General features: G+C 55.0%; 1 protein-coding gene across 11 annotated transcripts in view; it reads left to right on the forward strand.

Annotated features, from left to right (window-relative positions):
* The window catches only part of SRCIN1 (SRC kinase signaling inhibitor 1), a 182,753-nt gene extending 163,830 nt beyond the window's left edge, over positions 1-18,923 (forward strand). For 6 of the 11 annotated variants that reach the window (XM_075059633.1, XM_075059632.1, XM_032791371.1 and 3 more), the window contains 7 exons: positions 408-562; positions 655-807; positions 1,932-2,060; positions 3,867-3,926; positions 4,817-6,190; positions 11,656-11,793; positions 16,392-18,923. In XM_075059633.1, the coding sequence (XP_074915734.1) occupies positions 408-562; positions 655-807; positions 1,932-2,060; positions 3,867-3,926; positions 4,817-6,190; positions 11,656-11,793; positions 16,392-16,613 (2,231 nt within the window). In that variant the 3' untranslated portion in view covers positions 16,614-18,923. Of the gene's footprint in view, positions 1-407; positions 563-654; positions 808-1,931; positions 2,061-3,866; positions 3,927-4,816; positions 6,191-11,655; positions 11,794-15,685; positions 16,007-16,391 lie in introns of those variants that run through there. The other 5 variants (XM_075059634.1, XM_075059635.1, XM_075059631.1 and 2 more) reach the window with 5 other exon arrangements.
* Positions 18,924-18,929: the final 6 nt, after the last annotated feature.

An 18,929-nucleotide genomic window follows, 5' to 3' on the forward strand; every position in this document is an offset into this window, starting at 1 on the left:
GTCTGCCTCTCGGGCTCCACGGGGCTGGTTGTGTGGCCGCCCATCCTTTGGGACCTACCAGTGAGGTCCCCAGGGCCCTGTAACCCGACCCAAAAGGGGTCAGCAGCCAGGACCTCTGAGCCAGAGGCAATCGGCGTGTCCTACGTTAGCCCACTGCCCTGTTGCAAAAGCCACGGGGATGTTCCCATCACACCCACGCCCCAAAGAGCACACATCCTTCCTTATTGCACTGGCACATTCACAAGTGGAGGAAGCCCCCAGGCTGGTCTGCCCCACACCCGCCTGAGCTGTGGACCCCTGGGGATTCCGCTGTGTCCCGCTCGACCGTAGGAGAGTCCCTGGCTTGGGGGGGGCGTGGATTGAGGAAGAGCCGGGCCTTGCCTCTAACGGCCCAGCTGTTTCCCCAGATGAGCTGACAGTCCCCAGGTATCGGACCGAGAAGCCCTCGAAATCGCCGCCTCCCCCTCCTCCTCGCCGGAGCTTCCCTTCCTCCCACGGGCTGACCACCACCCGCACCGGCGAGGTGATTGTCACCAGCAAGAAGGACTCCAGCTTCATGAAGGTATGGGGCAGGCTCCCCGGGGCGGGGAACGGGGAGCCCCGGCCAGCCCCGGATGCCCAGGGATGATCCCCCGCCCCCTCTCGCCCTTGCAGAAGGCGGAGTCGGAGGAGCTGGAGCCCCAGAAGCCCCAGGTGAAGCTCAGACGGACGGTGTCGGAGGTCACCAGGCCCGCGTCCACCCCGCCCATCATCGCCTCCGCCATCAAGGATGACGACGAGGAGGACCGGATCATCGCTGAGCTGGAGGTGGGTGCCGAGGGGGGTGGGAGGGACACACATGACGGGAGCCCTCCCAGAATGACTCCCTAGTCACCCTGGGCCCGATCCTGCACTCGCTCAGGAGAAGGAGCACTGCCATCACCAGAAGCAGGCTTGGGCCCCTGGTACACAGGCAAGAAAGTGACTGCTGCCTGGGGGAGGCACTGGGGAGGGGCAGTCGATCAGTTCACAGTGTAACCGGGATAGTGCTCTGGTCCTAGCGTCTCCGCTCCTGGCTTCATGGAGGGACAGCTGGGCTCGCCAGCAGTCAGTGGGTTCGATCCTCTGGGGGCCCAGCAGGCTCAGTGTGAGCGGGGGCACCGGGCTTTGGCAGAGCAACCCCACCCCTTCACTCCAGGCTTCTGTCCGGTTTTGGAGTGTAGCCCCACCTGGCAGGGTGCTCTGAAGCTCTGCCAGGTTCAGAGAAGAGTAGGTTGGAGTCCCTGTGTCCGAGATGGAAACCCTGAAGTCCAGGTACCCTGAGACAATCCATTGAGACACCGTGTCCTGGGGGGGTCCAGAAATCTCCCCCGAAAGCTGGCGCTTGCCCCATTTCCACACATCAGACAGAGCCGAGGACTAGATGTCCGGGATACTTCTTGGGTCCTATTGAGTTCCCCCGTGGCTGGCTAGCACCAGGGGTTCCCTGGTCCAAACCCCACCGAGTATCTAGTTTGGGTTTCCAGCCCCGCTTGAAACCCATTTGCAGACACCCCCATCGGACCGAGTGCCAGGGGAGTGCATGAGCCAGGCCGTGATGAGAGCAGCAGGCAGGAGAAACGAGGTCCCTCTCCCAGAATCAGAGCCACCAGAGACCCTGCGTTCCCCTCGGGCTCTGTCCCAGGCTGGGCTGGGGTTCTCCGTCCGCAGGGGACAGGCCGGATGCCACAGGGCACACATAGTTCCAGGGGAGGAGCGTCTCTGTGGCCATGTTTCTGGCTGTCACTTGAACACCCCTACATCAGTGCACAGCCGAGAAGAGCCGCTGTCTCGCCTGGTGCGAGCTGGTGTCAGCACGTCTAGGACGAGGCCAGGCTAGGGAGCAGCAGGCCCGGGGCTCCCTCTGCCCGTTCTATTTCTGCTGCACAACCCACCGTGTTCTGACTCCCCAGGTGTTTCAGAGAAGCTCTGGCTCCCCATTTATCCCCAAGTTCCGCTGCGACCGGCTCGCGGCTGCCGTCTCCCCCGCTCCCGCAGACTTGTGGCCCAATGGGGCCACGCTGGCAGCCGAAGGATGGAAGGTAACAGCTTGTGCCCGATCGCAACTCCCTCTTCCACCCGGCTGGCTGCCGCTGCACCTCTGCCCGGTCGCCTCTCCCGTCGGCTCCCCGCTTTCACATGCTCTCTGGATTAACAAACTAACGGCTCCTCACAGTCCCCACATCACTCCCCGATGCTGGCGCGGGCTGTACTGACACAGCATGGGCGTGAGCACTAACCACCAGAGCAACAGCCCCTGGCGCTGCCCCTAGGGGCCAGGCTCTGCACCCATGTGCTTGTGGAGGAGGTGCCAGCTCCCATCAGAGGGGGATGGAAGGGTCTCGTCACTGCACGCAGGATGCCTCACTGGAACGAGGGCTCTGGGGGGCGATGCATGTTGTGCCCTGGAGACAATGGCCACGCCCCGGCGCATGATCTGGTCTGAGCTGTGCAGGGACCTAGCCAGGTGGCCAGTTGTAGGAGACACCCGGGTTCTCCATTGGGTCAGGGTCTGGTGTTTGGACCTGTGATGGCCCCGTTGGGTCGGGTGTAGGTGGGAGAAGACGACTGAGGACTGGCTGGCAGGCGAGAGCACAGAAAACAGGAGGCTGGAAGGGGGTAAAGCCAAAGAGGGCATGGCACAGAGGGGGGGGGGCAGAGGGTACAGCTGCCAGTCAGAGAGGGGAGAAGATGGGCCTGGGGGAGCTGGACCCAGGAGCCTAGGGGTGGGGAAGAACCAAGGCGAAGAACCGGGAGAGAGGGTAGGATTCTGCCCAAGAGCCCTGGGCATGATCCTTCCAGGCCCAAGGGCCGTCACACCCTGGGGATCCAGCCAGCCAGCAAGAGAGCTGGGCCCCTCCAGGCCACTCCCGGCTCAGTGCTATGCAGAGCCAGTCGCTGCTGCAGAGAGTAACTCTCCTCCGGGCCTTCCCTTTGGAGCCGGGAAGGAGACGGTTCCAGGCAGATTCCGGTCCTAGGGGCCAATCCTGCCTGCAACCCAAACAGCTGGATCAGCGAAGCCATTGGGCATCCGCCCTCCCTCCCCATGGCTCATTTCCTCCTCCGCTGTCCCCCGCCGAACAAGGGTCAGATCCAACCAACCTGTGACTCACCCTCTGCCCCTGGCTCCGTGCTGGGAGGTGCTCCAGGAGCTGGCAGCATCCCAAAACATGCCCCGCGCCAGACGCCGCCTCGCCCTTTATTGACGGGAGCCATTGGCATGGCCCACGGCTCACAGCATGGCAGCCAAGGAGCTCTGCTGTACCAAGAGGAGACGTGATGCCGCCCTGCGCTTTCCCATCCCCGGCTGTCCTGCTGCCCTCTGCCCTTCTCTGTCTGTGTCGATCTCTTTCCCTCTTCTGCAGTCCCATCTCCCGACGCGTCCCTCTCCCGCACACCAGCAGCCGCGCTCCCCTTCTGTGCCAGACTGGCACCTTTGTGCTGCCTTTTCTGCCCAGCGTGCGCTGCGTGGAATCGAGCGTGGAATGGGGGGAGCTGTATCTCCAGTTGCTGGGGGGGGACGATGTGGAAGCTGCTCCCCAGTGAGTCTCTGCCGCCAGCCCCTGCCTCTTTCTGGCAGGAGTGTTTAGATCCTGAGAGGGGGTTGGCTCAGGCCCAGCTCTGGTCCTGTATGTCGGTGCCTGGCCCTGCCGTTTTCCCCTCCTTCCCCCACCTGCCTCTGCTGGATCCTAGAACCCCAGAGGGTGGTGATAGAACGAGACCTGCTGCGTCGGGGCACCCCATGTGGGGTTGTTCCCATGCTACGAATCCCGGGAAATGGGGCAGTCCCAGCCAGGTCCGGCAGGAGGAGCAGAATAACCCATCTTGTTGCCCTGTTCTGCCACTAGGCTGCAGCGGCCAGCCAGCCTGATGCTGGAACAGACTCCAGCTGCCAGCTGTCAGTCCAGGTAAGCGCAAGGGGGGCGGGGGGGTGTGTGTGTGGAGGGCCTGAGCAGAGTCCCTTGCTAGCCCCCAGCTGCAGACAAAGGAAGTCCTGCTAGCACAGAATCCCCTACCCCTGAAAACACTAACACCTCCCTGCAGTGCACAGCTCGGGAGGGTCCCAGGCCCCTCTGCCTCCAGAATATATTAGCCAAGCAGATCAGAGACACACCCCTTGTGTGTTCCTAGCCTCTGACTGCCAGAAACTGGGACTGGACGATGGGCTGGATTGCTGGATAATTGCCCTGTTCTGTTCATTCCCTCTGAAGACAGGACTATGGGCTAGCCGGACCATTGGGCTGACCCAGCCTGGCCCTTCTGATGTTCTAATGTAAAAGTATCGGGTAGGATAAAGGCCGACTCGGCTCCTTCTCTGAGGATTTCTTCATTGTAGGGATCTGCAGCCCACCTGCATCTCCTCCGCAGTGCATCTTTAATCCTGATTTCAGCTCTGTCGGCAGACTATTTAAACAGCACATTGGCTACGTGTTCCCGAGGGCAGTATCTATGCTGGTTAGGTGCCTAACTCCCTTTGGCTCCTCTCACGTACCCAGATGCACTGTACAGTCCAGTGGGCCTTTAACAGCATCAAGAAGTGCCTAAGTCACCATTCCCCAAAGGGGTTACTGAAACCAAGCCCCCCCTCTTGAGTTGTTCTGCATCAGGCGTGGCCCAGCGCTCCGGGGCTGCTGAAGTGGCTGGATAGTCTGGGATTACAGACCCAGTGGGTGGATTGTGAAGTTGGCAGCCCAGGCTAGGCAGGAATACCTTCTGAGAAGCACTCAGCTGTGTTCATTTGCATGGTAAACTTCTCCCACTTCCCACCTCTGTTAACTGGTCTGAATTTTCTCCATAGGAATCGGCCTCTCCAGCCAGTCCGGCTGTTCCTCTCCCTCAGATTGTGCTCACCGAGTGGGTGTCTGACCCGCCTTCACCTGAAGCAGAGCTGGAGGTGGCTGCAGAAACAGGCAGCCGTCAGTGCGCTGACCAGTCCAGCACCAGAGAGGTGGGAATGGAAGGATCTTCACATGTTGAGCCTACACAGGCCATGGTGGAAACTGAGAGAAACTTGGAGGGGTTGGGGGTCTTGCCAAGCAGCCCTGAGAACCAGGCTGAAAGAGAGGAAAACTCTCTCATCCGGGTGCCATCTGATTTCTTAGAGCAGGCTCCGTCAGCACCTGGGAGCAGCCAAGCCTCCCCCCTCCAGCCTGGAGGCACTCCAGAAGGAGAGAGAGCATTCTTAGTAACAACTTCCCTGACCCAGTCTCTGTCAAAGGATGGAGGGAACCCCTTGGTTGAGGAGGGAGGAGAAGAGGTTGGGACATTGAATGCCAGAAAGGAAGGCAGCTGTGAGACTGTGGCCTATGGGCCAGTTGTCTGTGTGGAGGACAAACCCCTCATCGATCTCATGAAAGAAGCCGCGGACCCTGAAGTGGGTTCCGAGAAGGTCTCCTCCATCACTGACGAAGGCGAAGGGTCTAAAGCAGCCGTGGGATTTCACAGCGATGTCACAGAACCCAAAGCCAGGAGAACTTATCCAAGCTCGGAGAGGATGCCCCCTGCTTCTGAAGACCCCTGTGGGGCTAGCCAGCAGGCGCAAAGGGAAGATCTCACTAGCTGTCCAGCCTCAAAGTGTCCAACACCAAGACCAAGATCTTTCCCAGGCAAAGATCCAAACTACCAAGTGTCTGAACAACTCATGATACAGCTTCCTGAGGAGCACTTCAGTGCTTCGAGATCCAGTGAGCACAGAGCCACCTCTGGACAGAGAACCCTAGACCGACTTGCGGATGGAGAGGAGACCAAGGCAGCCTCGAATACAGGAGGGTCCCCAGCACAGAGAGAGCACGAACCGGACCTAGAAGGCAAAACCAAAGAGGACATGTCTCCTCTCGGCTTTGCAAGTCTAAGCAGCCACGAGATTTGTGAATGCACGTACCAAAGACTGGACAGCCTTGAAGAAACTATCCGTGAGCTGGAGATGACCTTTAATGAAATCAATATCCACCCGTCAGCTGAATTTATATTCCGGAGAGAGCTGCTGGGACAGCTAGGGTCTCAGGATGACAGAGGGCTAAAGGAGGGCTCGGGGGATCTTGAACACAGTTGCTGGCATGCCAGGACCGTGGATTCAGGCCAGGGTGAGGCTGATGCTCCCAGGAGGTCATCTCTGAGCGGGACCAAGCCGCCTCTGCTCCCCAAGCCGCAGCTTCCACTCGACAGTCCTAAGGTTTATTTTCTGTTATTCTTCTTGTTGTGCTCTACACTCGGATTCCCTCTGACGCCTTCTCTTCCTCCGTCTCTCCCCAGCCCCACCCCTTTCCTGAGAATCCAGCCGAGGTGTAAAAAACGTCCCCTCCTCTTCCCCCGGCATTCGGACAGACCCTGCGATAACTGCAAAAGGGGAGGAGAAATAACGGAGGCTGGTGGCACGTGAACCAGAAAGGCAGCAGGCCCTTTGCAGACGAACTGGCCCACCTGCATCGCTCTCTGTCTTTCTCTCATGAGCCTTGTGGCGGATTTTTTACACCTTGTCTCCCCACTGGGTTTTAGCGCTGAATTAGACCACAGTCAGCAGTCTTCATCCATTGTCCCCGCGTTCCGATGCCATCCGGTAGGGGAGGGGTGACTGGCTTCATGGCATGGCACAGACCTGGAAACAAGTGTGTCAGGGTGTGTCAGGCCCCAGTTAACCACTGAGACCCTGGCCACCCCTCTGCTTTGGAACTCGAGTGCTGGCTGCTGGGTGCAAATTCAAACTGTAGCTGGACGGCTGGATGTCAAGTTTGCTGATCAACCCCAAGGCAGTAAAATCGGGTCCAGATAAGAATGGGGGGGACCCATGAGACCTGGGAAGAGAAGGCAGATGACAAGGGAGACATTCCACACAGGGCCTTAGTGCCAGGTTTGAGGGGTAATTTTAGTATAGGGTGAACACTGAGAGCCAAGTTCTGCTGAAATTTACATCTTAACCTGTGTCCATCTGGAGTAACCATATTAATTTCTGTGCTGTTATTCCAGTTTCATGCCCGTGGGATTGAGGGCAGGATCAGGTCCCGTATAAAGGGCCCCTGCTCTGCATTGTGTTAATCAGAGTATGTCAGCGCTGCAAAGAAAAACCCGCGACACCAAATCTCAGAGCCTGGCTCAGGCTTCAGGGCTAAAAGCAGGGACGATGTTCCCACTCATGCTGGAGCCTGGACTCTGAAATCCAGTGAGTGCAAAGGGTCTCAGAGCCCTAGCTCCAGTCCGAACCTAAACATCTACACGGCTACTTTTAGCCTGGCAAGCCCAAGTCAGTTGGCCCGGTCCCTGAGACTCACCGCCCCGGATTTTTCTTTGCCGTCTAGACGTACCCCTAGGGATGCCACGTTAGATCCTCTCCATTTGTGAGTAAAAGGATGGAGACTTTTCCATGTCTCTCACTTTTCTGACTAACTGCACTTTAAGTGGCCTTGCTAAGTGGCAGATGGTCCTAATTGAATCACAGAGCGGAGCTCCTGAAGCTGTCCAGATTGGTTGCAAATGGAATCTGCAAGGACCAGGCTTCTTGCTCAAGAGCTGATGGGGGAAGGAGGTGGAGAAAACTCCACCAGTCGGCTTATTCCTTTATTAACCCTCAGCTTTTATGAATGAATGAATCCCTTTTCCCTTCATAGCAATTATACTGGGCCTGGTTCTTGCTTACATTAAGGTCCCTGGACATCGCTGCGCCTGTGTAAATGGGACTTAAAATGGATGTCGCTGTCGTTTGCTGCCACTTCAGTTCTGGTTACACAGATGGATTGGTGTAGAGGGGCCACAGGGTCTGACTACACTGCAGTCGGGTGATTGCAGCTGGTACAGACGTACGCGAGCTAGCTTTAATTCAGCTAGCTTAGGTACGAGTAACAGTGAAGCTGCGGCAGCACCGGCTAGCTACCCAGGGTCCCTTGCACGCTGCCATGGCTTCACTGCTATTGGTATCCGAGCGCCGGTCACATCTCTGATGGCCATATAGACAGACCCTGTGTGTAAATGAGAAAAGTTTTATTTATCGCTACAGTACCAGGACCTGTGGTTGCCTGGATGTGTCACAAAACAAAGGTATTGAAACAGGAGGCCACTTAGCTAGGGTTTGGCTGACTCGCTCACTAATCAGATGAAAATTCACCCCCAATCACCCTAAATTTCTGTGCTGTTTGAGACCCAGATCCAAATTGTAATAGCTCACCCTTGTCTGTAATCACTGCAATAGGCAGCATTTCACACCAGAACATAGCTGGGCAGGGTTGTTATATGTTCACAGCATGCACACAGAGAACTTAGACGCAGACAGAACTACGCCTGCTGGAAGGTTGCAGCGTAGCATGACTTTATATCTTAGAATTCAGAATGATAACCCACAAGAGCCCAAAAAACAGAGAGCGAGAAAGCAGGCTGCACCCTAGAACAGTGCGTCTCAACTCACCTCACTTTACTCTAGGCTGGCTGGCTGACACACTGCACTTCTCTTGTATGGCCCATTTAGCCTCACTCATTTACTACTCTGCTGAATCTAGTGTCATGGGCCTGATTTCTGTGTCACTGAAATGATGGTCCATCCATTTACAGCTCCTGGGTTAGGATGCTCAAGCCTGGCCTAAATTTCAGCTCAGCGCACGTCCTGCTCAGCATTCCTTTACAAAGCCCAGATGGAAAGACTCCGTTTATGCCACCCATTGTAGCTGGTCCCAGATCTGCTAGTGTCTTTCCATAATAACTGTAGCAACCTGCATGGAACTTGGAGAGAGGAGCACAGGTTGCAGGATGGAAGAGTTTTGAAGAGGCACCAGTAAGTCTGTCTGTGTGCACATGGCTAGAATGCTAGTGTGCACTCCAGGAAACAATAATAAGGAACTACGTGGGGCAAACGATTCCAGTGATTGGTTACTAGCTATTCCTTGGGTGCAGCCTTGATATCCACCGGAGTTACAGGACCTCTGTCTGCTTACAGATTAATCTTTTCTTTGTGCTGCCTTTCTCACCGGCTTCTGTATCTCAAACTGTACGTGGATAGCTAATAAAAACTGCTTTATTCCCACTGTCATGATTCCCACCATGGAAATCTGCCTCTGTGTCAAAGCATCTCTCTTTCTTTCGCTTTCACATGCATCCTCTCATCGAGCTGGGATGCATTCCGTCTGCTTTCAGTTTTCCATTGGTTTCAGTGGTTTTTCCCTAGTCCCTGCTGGTTGCATTGCGGACCTACCTGATGAGAATGTGCTGACAGACAATGCGGGGCAGGTAATATCTTTTATTGGACCAACTTCTGTTGGTGAGAGAGACAAGCTTTCACAGAGCTTGTCCTGCGTTTCCCAGCCCTGAAGAGGAGTGTTGTGCACTCTTGAAACCTTGTCTCGTTCACCAACAGAGGTTGTTCCAATCAAATCTCTCTCCTATCCTGGGACCGAAAATGCAAACGCGAAGTTTCCTGTTCATTTCTGAACGTATCAAACCGTGTGTATAATTGGGACCCCCCCCCCCGGGGGGAGAGGGATTAGAGTGATCTTGGTGTGGAAAGAACAGTTATTGATCGAAGATGGGATCTGGCCGCAGCGTCAAGATCCAGGTTTGGGAAAAACCCCAAAGTTGAGGGACTTTTGGAAACTGTTTTTTGTCTCAGATGTCTACTAGGGCTTGGAGCTGTTTGCAGAACGTGGGGTCTGGATCCAGGCTTGGATTTCAAACCTCCCCAGCAGTACAGGGGTATTTGGCTCTACAAGTAGGTTTGGGCCCATCTCAGGCACAAATGTTTGGCCAACAATTTCTAACCCGGATGCCTAAAATTACGCACCCAATTCCATAGTTTGGCACCTAAATCAAGGGCCTGGTTTCAGAGGTGCTGAGCACCTGCAGTTTCCATTGTCCTCAGCTGGAGCTGTGGGTGCTCAGTACCCACTGCAAGCACATTCATGTGCCTCTCTAGGTATCCCTGTGTGGGCACATTGGTTTTTACCATTGTGCTTTCTGCATGGGTCTGCTGGTGCTTCACATCACACTGGAGAGGAAAGGTGCCAGGCCGGATTCTGATTTCAGTTATCCCAGAGTAAAGCTGGAGTAACTCCATCAAATTCGCTAGAGTAAATCTGGAATCACGCCATCAAATTGGGTGAGCAAGGGATGCATCTCCACTCCGGTGTCAGGTCCTCTCCTGCTCTGACATCCCAGGCATGTTCTTCCCCCAGTCCCCGCACTCGGACATTTTCGGCGACACTCCCAGGAGACAAAAGTGTCAGGTCCCTGGTTAATTTGTGTCTTGGGGTGCTGAGGGACACTGTGTGGGTGTGGATGTCACACAGCACGGGTGGAGCTGAGCGGAAGCCACCATGAGTGGTGGGGATGCCCCTGCAGCCCTCTGGGAAACAAGCCCCTGCTCTCACTGGGAAGTGCAGGGAAGTCATTTGGAAGGCTGGACGCTGCATGGCAGAAGCTCTGGTGGCCTGTTTCCAGCATGGGGCAGTACTGAAGGGATGTGTTTCCAATGCGAGAGAATCTCAGGGTGCTCACCCACCCCCAAAAGAAATTTAATCCCCAAAATACCAGGAGGTCCCTTAATACTCATTCGTTTTCTGTCTTTCTCATGCAGAGTAACGATGTGGTAGCTGCATAAGTGCGCCGCCTTTTGAACATCTCCGTCCTTTGCCGCCTCTATATGGTGACCTCTCTCCCCAAGACACATTCTGCCCCAACGTTTGGGAGGATGGAGAGCCAGGGTTTTGGTTTGGCTCTATGTTACAGACCTGGAGCCATGAGCAAAGCTTGGCTCCTGCCCAGAAATTCCCACACGTTCCGGACTGCCTGGGTCTGAGGCTATGGTGATGGGCCTCACTGCCAGCCTGGGCCTCCCCTGAGATTCAAAAATAATGAGTCAGGCCCACCAGAATAGCTGGCCTTTTTCTTTAAATGATACATTTGAGATCCTTTGTCTTTTTGCCTTGTGCTTTTGAGCCTTTAGGCTCCACAATGTCAAACATCAATCTGCAGCCCCTGCTGCCTGTTGCTTCCCGTTGTTTCAAACCGAAAGCCCAGCTCCTCTCATCGTGCTGTGATGCTCGGAGCCAGGGAACTGATCAAAACATGAAAGCTCCCATGACTTTGAAGTGGCAAGAGGCTGTATCAAAGCAGGGTTCTCCTGGAGAGGGTCTTGCTGTGCCAGAAATGCTGCCAGGAGCTTGGGGTTGTGGGGAGAAACCTACTAGTGAAAAGCAGCAAACGCAGGCTAGGTTATGCTCACGGGCCCAATGCACTGTTCTGTAGGAGCCTTAACGTGGGTGCCAGCCCCTGCCCAGAGGGTCTGCGTTTACCACTCAGTCCATGTAGGGGTGAACTTTTCTAAAGTGCTTGGGTCTAGATCCTGATCAATAGCAGTAGGGGCCTAAATACCTTTGAGGATCTAGGCCGTAACGTTGGCCTAAGTCTGCTCCGACTGAGGGACCGATTTCAATGCGGGGCAGGTCGGTGTGGAGCCCTGATGAAAATCTCACCCCTGTTGGCATCGCAAGGGCCCTCTGGATCTCACCCACAAAGTACTGCGAGATCTGCCCCCGGGAAGCAAGGCCAGGAATGCTGCTGGCTGGCCCCAACCAGCTGCCTCCCACGCCCGGAACCGGAGTGAGCGTTAGGTTGGCTCATGTATCTGCAGGATTTAACCCCCAACCCTGTGTGTCTCAACAGAGTGGCGGGGTTTCCATTCCAGCCATGAAGATGGTGAATCCGGCCTCCAGGCTGAAGCAGAGCCAGCAGGGAAGCCCAGACAAAAGCAAACACATCAAGCAGAGGATGGAATACATGAGGATCCAGGGACAACAGCAGGTAGCTTATCTCTAGAGCAGCCGCAGGAGGATGCACAGAGCCCTGCTTTTCTTGCTGTGTCTGCAGGGGAGGGTGGGATAAACTTGGATCTGACAGCACACGTTTTCTGTTGCTGCATTTTGGCCTCCGTCCCGGAGCTTGCCACAGGTGAGGGGGGAGGTATCTGTGTACCTGGGGGAGGCAGCTGCCTTGGGGGGCGGTGAGATGTGCAATCAGCTCTGCTGACCCTGCAGCACTGAACTAGGCACTGAGCTGAGACCAGCAAACTCGCGTCACACATGGTCTGAGGGTCGAAGTAGGATTCGTCTCTCCATTTCCACCCTCCTCCCGTCGGTTGGGGAGGGCCATGCCTGTCACTCACCCTTTTCTAAGGAGAGACATTGATCACTTTGACCTTAGATCCTAGACAGGCTTGAAGCCCCTTCAGAGCCCACTGTGCTCGCGATTGCAAGTGGGTAACACCCTCCCCCACTCCCCCCATGCTCTCCACAAAGTGATCTTGTGGGGCCCTGAATCCACAGAGCCATGCTGGGTGGGCCCAGTTTGTGTCCACAGGAGGCACCCTCCTCTGGTGTCTCCTGGTGCGTGCAGCTCTCTACTGGAGAGAGGAGCAGCAACTTATGGCTGGGGACGGTGGGGTGTGGAGCTGGCATTCATGCTGGGGAGACTCTCCTGTGGAACCAGGTGTTTGGTTGCTCGGCTGTGTTCAGAGTCCGACCTCAGAGCAGTTTGATGTTGAGCTCAGCGAGGAATCGGTAGCCCATTGATGCCCATGCCAGGCTCTGCCCGCAAGTGCTCTCTATTAGCAAGATCCCAATGGATGCTTCCTAAGGGGGGCGGGGGTCTCCCCCCTTCTCCGGCCCCCTCCAGATAATCCCGCTCCCCATGCATCTTCGCCCAGTGCACTGCGGGCTCCCCCAATACACACTGGGCCCATTCACGGCTCTGCAGTGGGGCAGGGGGGCCATTGTGGCTCCGACCTCCGCAGCAGCTCTGGGCCTGCGTTCTTTCCGAGGGGGACATGTGAGATGGTGGGCAAAGGGGGTGGGGCACTGGGAGCTCCTAGGGCAGGTGGATGAAGATTTGGAGTAGACCCCCCCCCCCCCAAGGCACCTACCCACTCCCCGTTCCACGCGGGCTCGTCTGTGGTAGCATTGAGCATGCAGCTGGGTTCACTTGCTTCTGTTGTTCTTGCCGATGCGAACAGTGCTCACAGTGGCTGTCCAGCTTTCTGAGGCCACAAGGCAAGGTAACAAAAGCCAGTTTCTAGCCCTTAAACCTCCCTGACCTTCTCCTCCCCGACTGACACCCCGATCCTCTCCTCACACTCCACCCCTTCTCTGCCAGATTGTCCCCAGCACCTGTGCTGAGCCCAATCCCCCTGTCCCCGCTGAGCGACAGCACCCTGGGGAGGCCTTGTCCCGTGTCCCATCCACAGTCTGTGTTTCAACCCCTCCCCCGATCCTACTGAAAAGTCCCAAATTTTGCTCCTTGGGGTGTAACAAAACCCAGTGGGTTAAGGGTGGGTTCCCCCCACTCCCCCGGCCCGGCCACCATGGCAGCACTGGGTTTTGAGCCACGTCGCGTGAGCAAAATGGACCCGTCCCCGAAAGGATCCGAGCTGCTCCCTTTGCACGTTCCCCACCCCCCCGCCTCCCCGTGCTAACCAGCGTCCGGGTGCCGAGAGCCCAGCACAGGTGCTGTTTGTCAGTTCCCAGGAGCGGTCTCCGGCCCCAGCCGGCTCCCCGCCAAGAGCCAGCCCCCCACCGTGGTGCCATTGAGCTCCTTCTGCAGGGTAGGGGTGGGGGGTGTCTGTGCATGGCCAGACTCCCTGCCCCCCCCCCACACTCAATCTTGGAGCGTTACACTGGTCCATGACAAGCAGTGGTGTCCCCCCCAATATACCAGATCCCGTCGTCTGTTCCGTTCTCATGATGACGATTTGGGGGCTGATTTCCCTTTGCCAGTCCATGGGCGCCTGACTCGTTTGTGTCTGGCCTGGCGCATACAGGACTCCAAAAGACCAGTCAGGAGCAGCAGTTCGGGCGTGGGGGTGGGGGGGATCCTCCCTAGGTATGGAGACCCGACAGGTAACACCGCAGAGGCAATTCACCTAGACCCACCCCATCACCCCTCTGCAGACCAGAGTAGCAGGCAGGGAAGCCATCATGCCCTGACACCAGGCCTCTGGCACTGGCCACCGTCAGATGACAGGACGCTGGGCTAGATGGGCCATTGGTCTGACCCAGTGTGGCAGCACCTATGCTCTTCTGTCCTCTCTAGATGCTAGCAAATACCTAGGGCCACAGGTGCCTAAGCCCTCCTAGACCATCTCTTCCATTCCCTGCTGGTGCAGGATTGTACCCCCGCACATGCCTTGGCCAATCTAGGGTCTCAGGGCTGTGATTTAGGCAACTGTCTAAGGCAGCGTTTCTCCACTGGCTGGTCGAGAGCCTCCCGGGGATCACAAAAAAGCACAAGGGGGGAGGGGAGTGTCATAAGACATTTGCTCTTTTTATTACAGTCTGGAGCAAAGAAAATCTCGCCCTCCCAGGCCACACTTGCAGGTTGTGTTCCCTGGCAACCTCTCGCCGCGCACACGCAATAGCAGCCAGTCATGTAGCACCATTAGCACTGACACAGGGGTTTCTTTTAACTCTTTTGTAGTTGCAGAAATTGTTGATTTAGTATAAAGGGGCTGTTAAGCTGAAAACCCCATTGAGAAACGCTAGGCGAAGAGCTTTGGAGCAGGGCGTCTAAATGAGCTATGCGTACAGTTGCCTTTGACGTTGGAAAAATCCCATTATAGGGTACCGGAAATCCATGGGAGTTTGGCACCCAGGTCCTCTAGGGGGCTTGGAAAACGTCCAGGGTGCCGTCCAGAGGCCATGCTGTGCCCGATGCATCGCACCATGGGGACAGCTTTGCAGAGACCCAGCCTGACCTTGCCCTATCCTGATCCCCACCACCACCCTCCCGTCCCTCTCAGCCAGAAGCTCGGCGGCTCCCCATTCCTCTACTGCCTCAAAATTCACACATTTTGTTCTGCCAGAATCTGCCCCAAAGCCTGCTGTGGTCACGAGGAAGCTTTCCCTTGCCTTCACTGGCCTCTGGGATTGCACCCTTAGGTTTTCCTCATGCCTTCGTCATACTGGCCCTTCTCTGCATGTAGGGGTCAGCTGCACAGGGGACCTCTCTCCCCTTCCATCTACCAACTCGGGGGGGTGGGAAGTCTTGTAAGAGAACCTGTGGGTTTGCCCCTTCCCTAGCAGGTTACATACAGCTGCCGAGACCCTTCGCATTTGCTCAGTCAGTCTCAGGTGTCCCTCACCAGGAGCTTTGCTTGGGCAACATGGACTATTCTATTTCAGTGCCTCATAAAGTTTTGGGGTGCTGGCCTCATTCTTCATGCTTAGGCTAACCCAGCTTGGGCGGGAACAGCAGAGTTACGTTTTGGAGGACCTACCCCTATCCCTCACTCCCTGTAGTGTCTGAAGCTGCTAGATTCCAACACAGGTCACTGAACGCTCCCCCGACCCTCCCCAGCCAAGCGATGCGCCCCGGGGTTCAGCTGCATCTGTGAACAACTATCCTTTTCTTTTGCACCTGTGGGGCGACTCTGATAAACAGCACCTCTGCAGCAATCTCCCCGCTCCTCACCCCCCCTGGAAATCCTGCCTTCCCCCACGCAGCTGTGATGCAACTAACTTGAATATAGTCATTGTTCTAACACGCTGTGCATGCCCAGTCTAACATTTCAATTCTTGTTCCCCCCACCCCAACCTTTCTCTCCTGTCTCCCTCTGCCTGCCTGCCTCAATGTGTGCGTGTGTGTCCGTCTGTCTGTCTCTCTCTAGCCTTCTCCTTTTGGTGATGCTCCTTCCCTCATCCAGTAACCCGTGGAACCAGATCATCTCGTGCTCTGTTTGTGGTGTGGACTTTTTCCCAGCTGCTCGACCTCAGGCCTAAATCAATGCTGCTTCTGAACAAATTCCTTTAAAAAACAAAACAAAACTGTTTGAGTCCCCCGCCCTTCCTCCTCCTCCTTGAATCTTGCTTTTCTTTCTAGGCCGCTAGATCATCTAAAGAGGCTAGTGGGCTGAGTGAGACTTCCAGTCCAGTCTCAGAAAAAACTACTCCTGGCAGAACATCTATCCCTGTATTGACTTCCTTTGGGGCAAGGAACTCATCCATTTCATTCTAACGCTCCTTGCTAACTTCTCATTCAACTGTTTTCCTCATTCCTGGGGCCTGGCTTCTCTCTTCCCTACACTCCTCCCTTGGACTGTTTCTTGAGGCAACTTCAAAGGTCACCAAATGTTCCTCTAGCTTTTTATTTTAATTGTCCTGCTCCACTATGGCCGAACTTCGGTCTCGCATCCTGCTGCACTATGGCTGACCTCCTGTCTCATTTCCTGCTCCAATATGGCCGACATATATGTACACTTCCTGCTCCAATATGGCCAGCCTGCCACTTTCTGTTTCTTCCTCTCTTTTTTCTGTTGTTGTTGTTCTTTTTGTTGGTGGTTGGTTTGTTTTTTTTTTCTCCCCTCTCGACACCTCCTTTTTTCCACCCTGGCATCTTTTTGTTTATTTAAGAGCACTAAGAACTTCACTCCGCCCGTTCTACGAGCGTCAAGCAACGAGGACAGTGCACAGCGCCAGAACCTCTCACGCCTAGTTCAAGGGGGACCAGAACAAAAGCAGAAGGCCGTTGACAGGGGGAGGAAGGGTGTGGGGGGGAGGCAGCTTCTGAAGACGCCTCAGAAACCCTCAGATCTGACTGTTAATGCGGCTGCCACTCCGTTTTTCTTTCCTTAAAGTTTTTTAAACAGCTGTAACTGTGATTAATCCTGTAGGAAACTGTGCTGCAGTCTTCTAGCCAAGTCTTCATGGGTCAGTGGTGTTTTGACTTTGGGGCCTGTGTGTGCAGCTATTTTGTTGGTCTTTTGATTGTTGACTTGCTGAAAGGTCAGTGCTATATTGAAGGCCACCAGGGCTCATCTCGCAAGAAGCCAGCACGTCAGTGTTTGCATTAGCTTCGCTGTCTCTTTCTTCCAAGAGTTTCCAAGGGAAACACCTGAGCGGGTTTAGTCAGCGAGATTGCCTCGTGCTTCACAAATGGAAAGACCAAAGGTCAGGGCATGTCAGTGGCAGGGAGGCAGAATGTTACTCCAAGAGACGTGGCTGAAACGGGTAGAGAAATTGGAATGAGACGTGGGGGGGCCGGTTCCTAAAGGAGTCAGGTTTCCCATCATCTGAGTTTCATAATGTAGCACTTTAAAGATTTGGTCAGTTCCTTCCTGTAGGGAGAGAGAGAAACTGGCAGAGGCAGCCCGGGGCTGTGTGGAGCAGAGGGGTGATGCTGAACGGTGAGGCCAGGGGCTGGGTGGCACAGAAAGGGCCGATACCGTCAGGCATTGATCATGTCGGACTGAGGGATGTGGGAGGGGAGTGCAATGGGATTGCGAAAGGCAGAGGAACGCAGGTGGGAAGGGCGAGGGTGTAAGCCCTGGATCTCGACTAGGGGAGAAGGGACATGACCCCAGCGAGGGTCATGGCTTGTAACGCCCTGCCCTTCCATATTGTCCTGCACCGACAAAGGGTGCGTGCCACTGTAGTAAGCAATATACTGTGTGCCCAGATGGGGGGTGTCGATGCTGAGGCTGCGAATGCTGCTGGAGTTCAATGCTCCTGTTCCACGTTCTGGCCTCTGCATGGACCCACTGATAAGTGGGAGTCTGGCATAACGGGGCCCCGCCTAGGGCTGAGGTGGGGGGAGTGGCAGCCCCCCCATCAGGCCCTCTAAAATCAATAGTAATCAGCTCTGGTCAGGCAGGGCCGCAGGGAGCGCACCAGGGGCTAGTGGCTGGTTGCACCAGCAGTAGCACCCCCAGGGGGTTGTAACGCACAGATGAGCAGGGGGAAGGAATGCAAAGTACAAACAGTTGAGGAGCTGCCCTTGCACCGTGGCTGTAACGAATGCACTATCTAGCAGGGCGAAGGGTGGGGGCTCGTTAGAGGAACCCGAGGGAGGGAGATGGGGAACGAGCCACAGGTCCAGCGGCCAACGCTGGGTCTCTTGGACTCAGTCTGGCGCCACAGAGAATGGGCACAAAAGAGGGGCCCATCCCCTGGACTCAGATAGGTACGGAAGAGGTTTCTTAAAGTACAATACATACGCTGGGGGGGGGGGGGGGGGGCGGAATGGCCAGTCACTGGATAAACAAAATGTAAGCACAGATTATAGCTAGGGGAATCTATGCGAACTGTGTGTGTGTGGGTGGGTGTGACTATCCAAAACGCTATATTGTAGAGTGCGGATTGTGTGCAACCAGAGTACAAAATCGAATCACTTCTTTTGTTGGCTAGTTTGTCGTCCATTTTCAGTTCCTTCTCTTCTTTTTTTTTTTCCTTTCTTTCTTTTTTGTATAGCAATCATTTTTGTACGAGAAGAATGAGCCTTTTTTTGAATAACAAAGAGAAAAGAAAAAAAAAAGAAAAGAACCATAATGCAATTTCTTTGGATTGCAAAAAGCAACTCTTTACATTTAAGTGAAGTGTCTTAACATTTTATATTGTTTTAAAAATATATTTACATATTATATATATATAATATACGTAATATAAATATATATATATATAAATATTTAAAAAAAGAAGAAATAAAAGAACTCTCTTCACGGCTGGTGTATGAGGAGGTGGATCTTCTTCCCTGGTGAGATTTTTGCTTTAGAAACGCAGCTTTAACCCTAATGCTCAGCTTTACCATCCTGTTTCCATGCTTTTCCTAGACCCCTCCCTGTCACGCTTACATTTTGTGTGCATGGGGGGAGAGGCTGGTATGCATGTGGAGGGAGCCACTGGCGCCTGCGTGTGACACCAAGCACCAGGCCAGGTTGTCGGTAGCAAGGATTGAACCTGTGATCTCTGGATTGTAAAGTATGATCTTTAAAGCCTAAGTCTTGGGGGCTGAAGCAGACTGGTTGCCTGCTGTGACATGGCCAATGGCGGGGGGGGGGGTCACAAGATGTAGGCAGAGTCAGACACACGGGGCCAGATAAAAGGAACAGCAGGAGGTGGAATTTCATGGGGGACTTAGCACCAGCTGCTGGGCAGGCAGGGGAAGGAGCTATT

Source organism: Chelonoidis abingdonii, chromosome 21 (assembly GCF_003597395.2).
Source record: "Chelonoidis abingdonii isolate Lonesome George chromosome 21, CheloAbing_2.0, whole genome shotgun sequence".
Lineage (NCBI taxonomy): Eukaryota > Metazoa > Chordata > Testudines > Testudinidae > Chelonoidis > Chelonoidis abingdonii.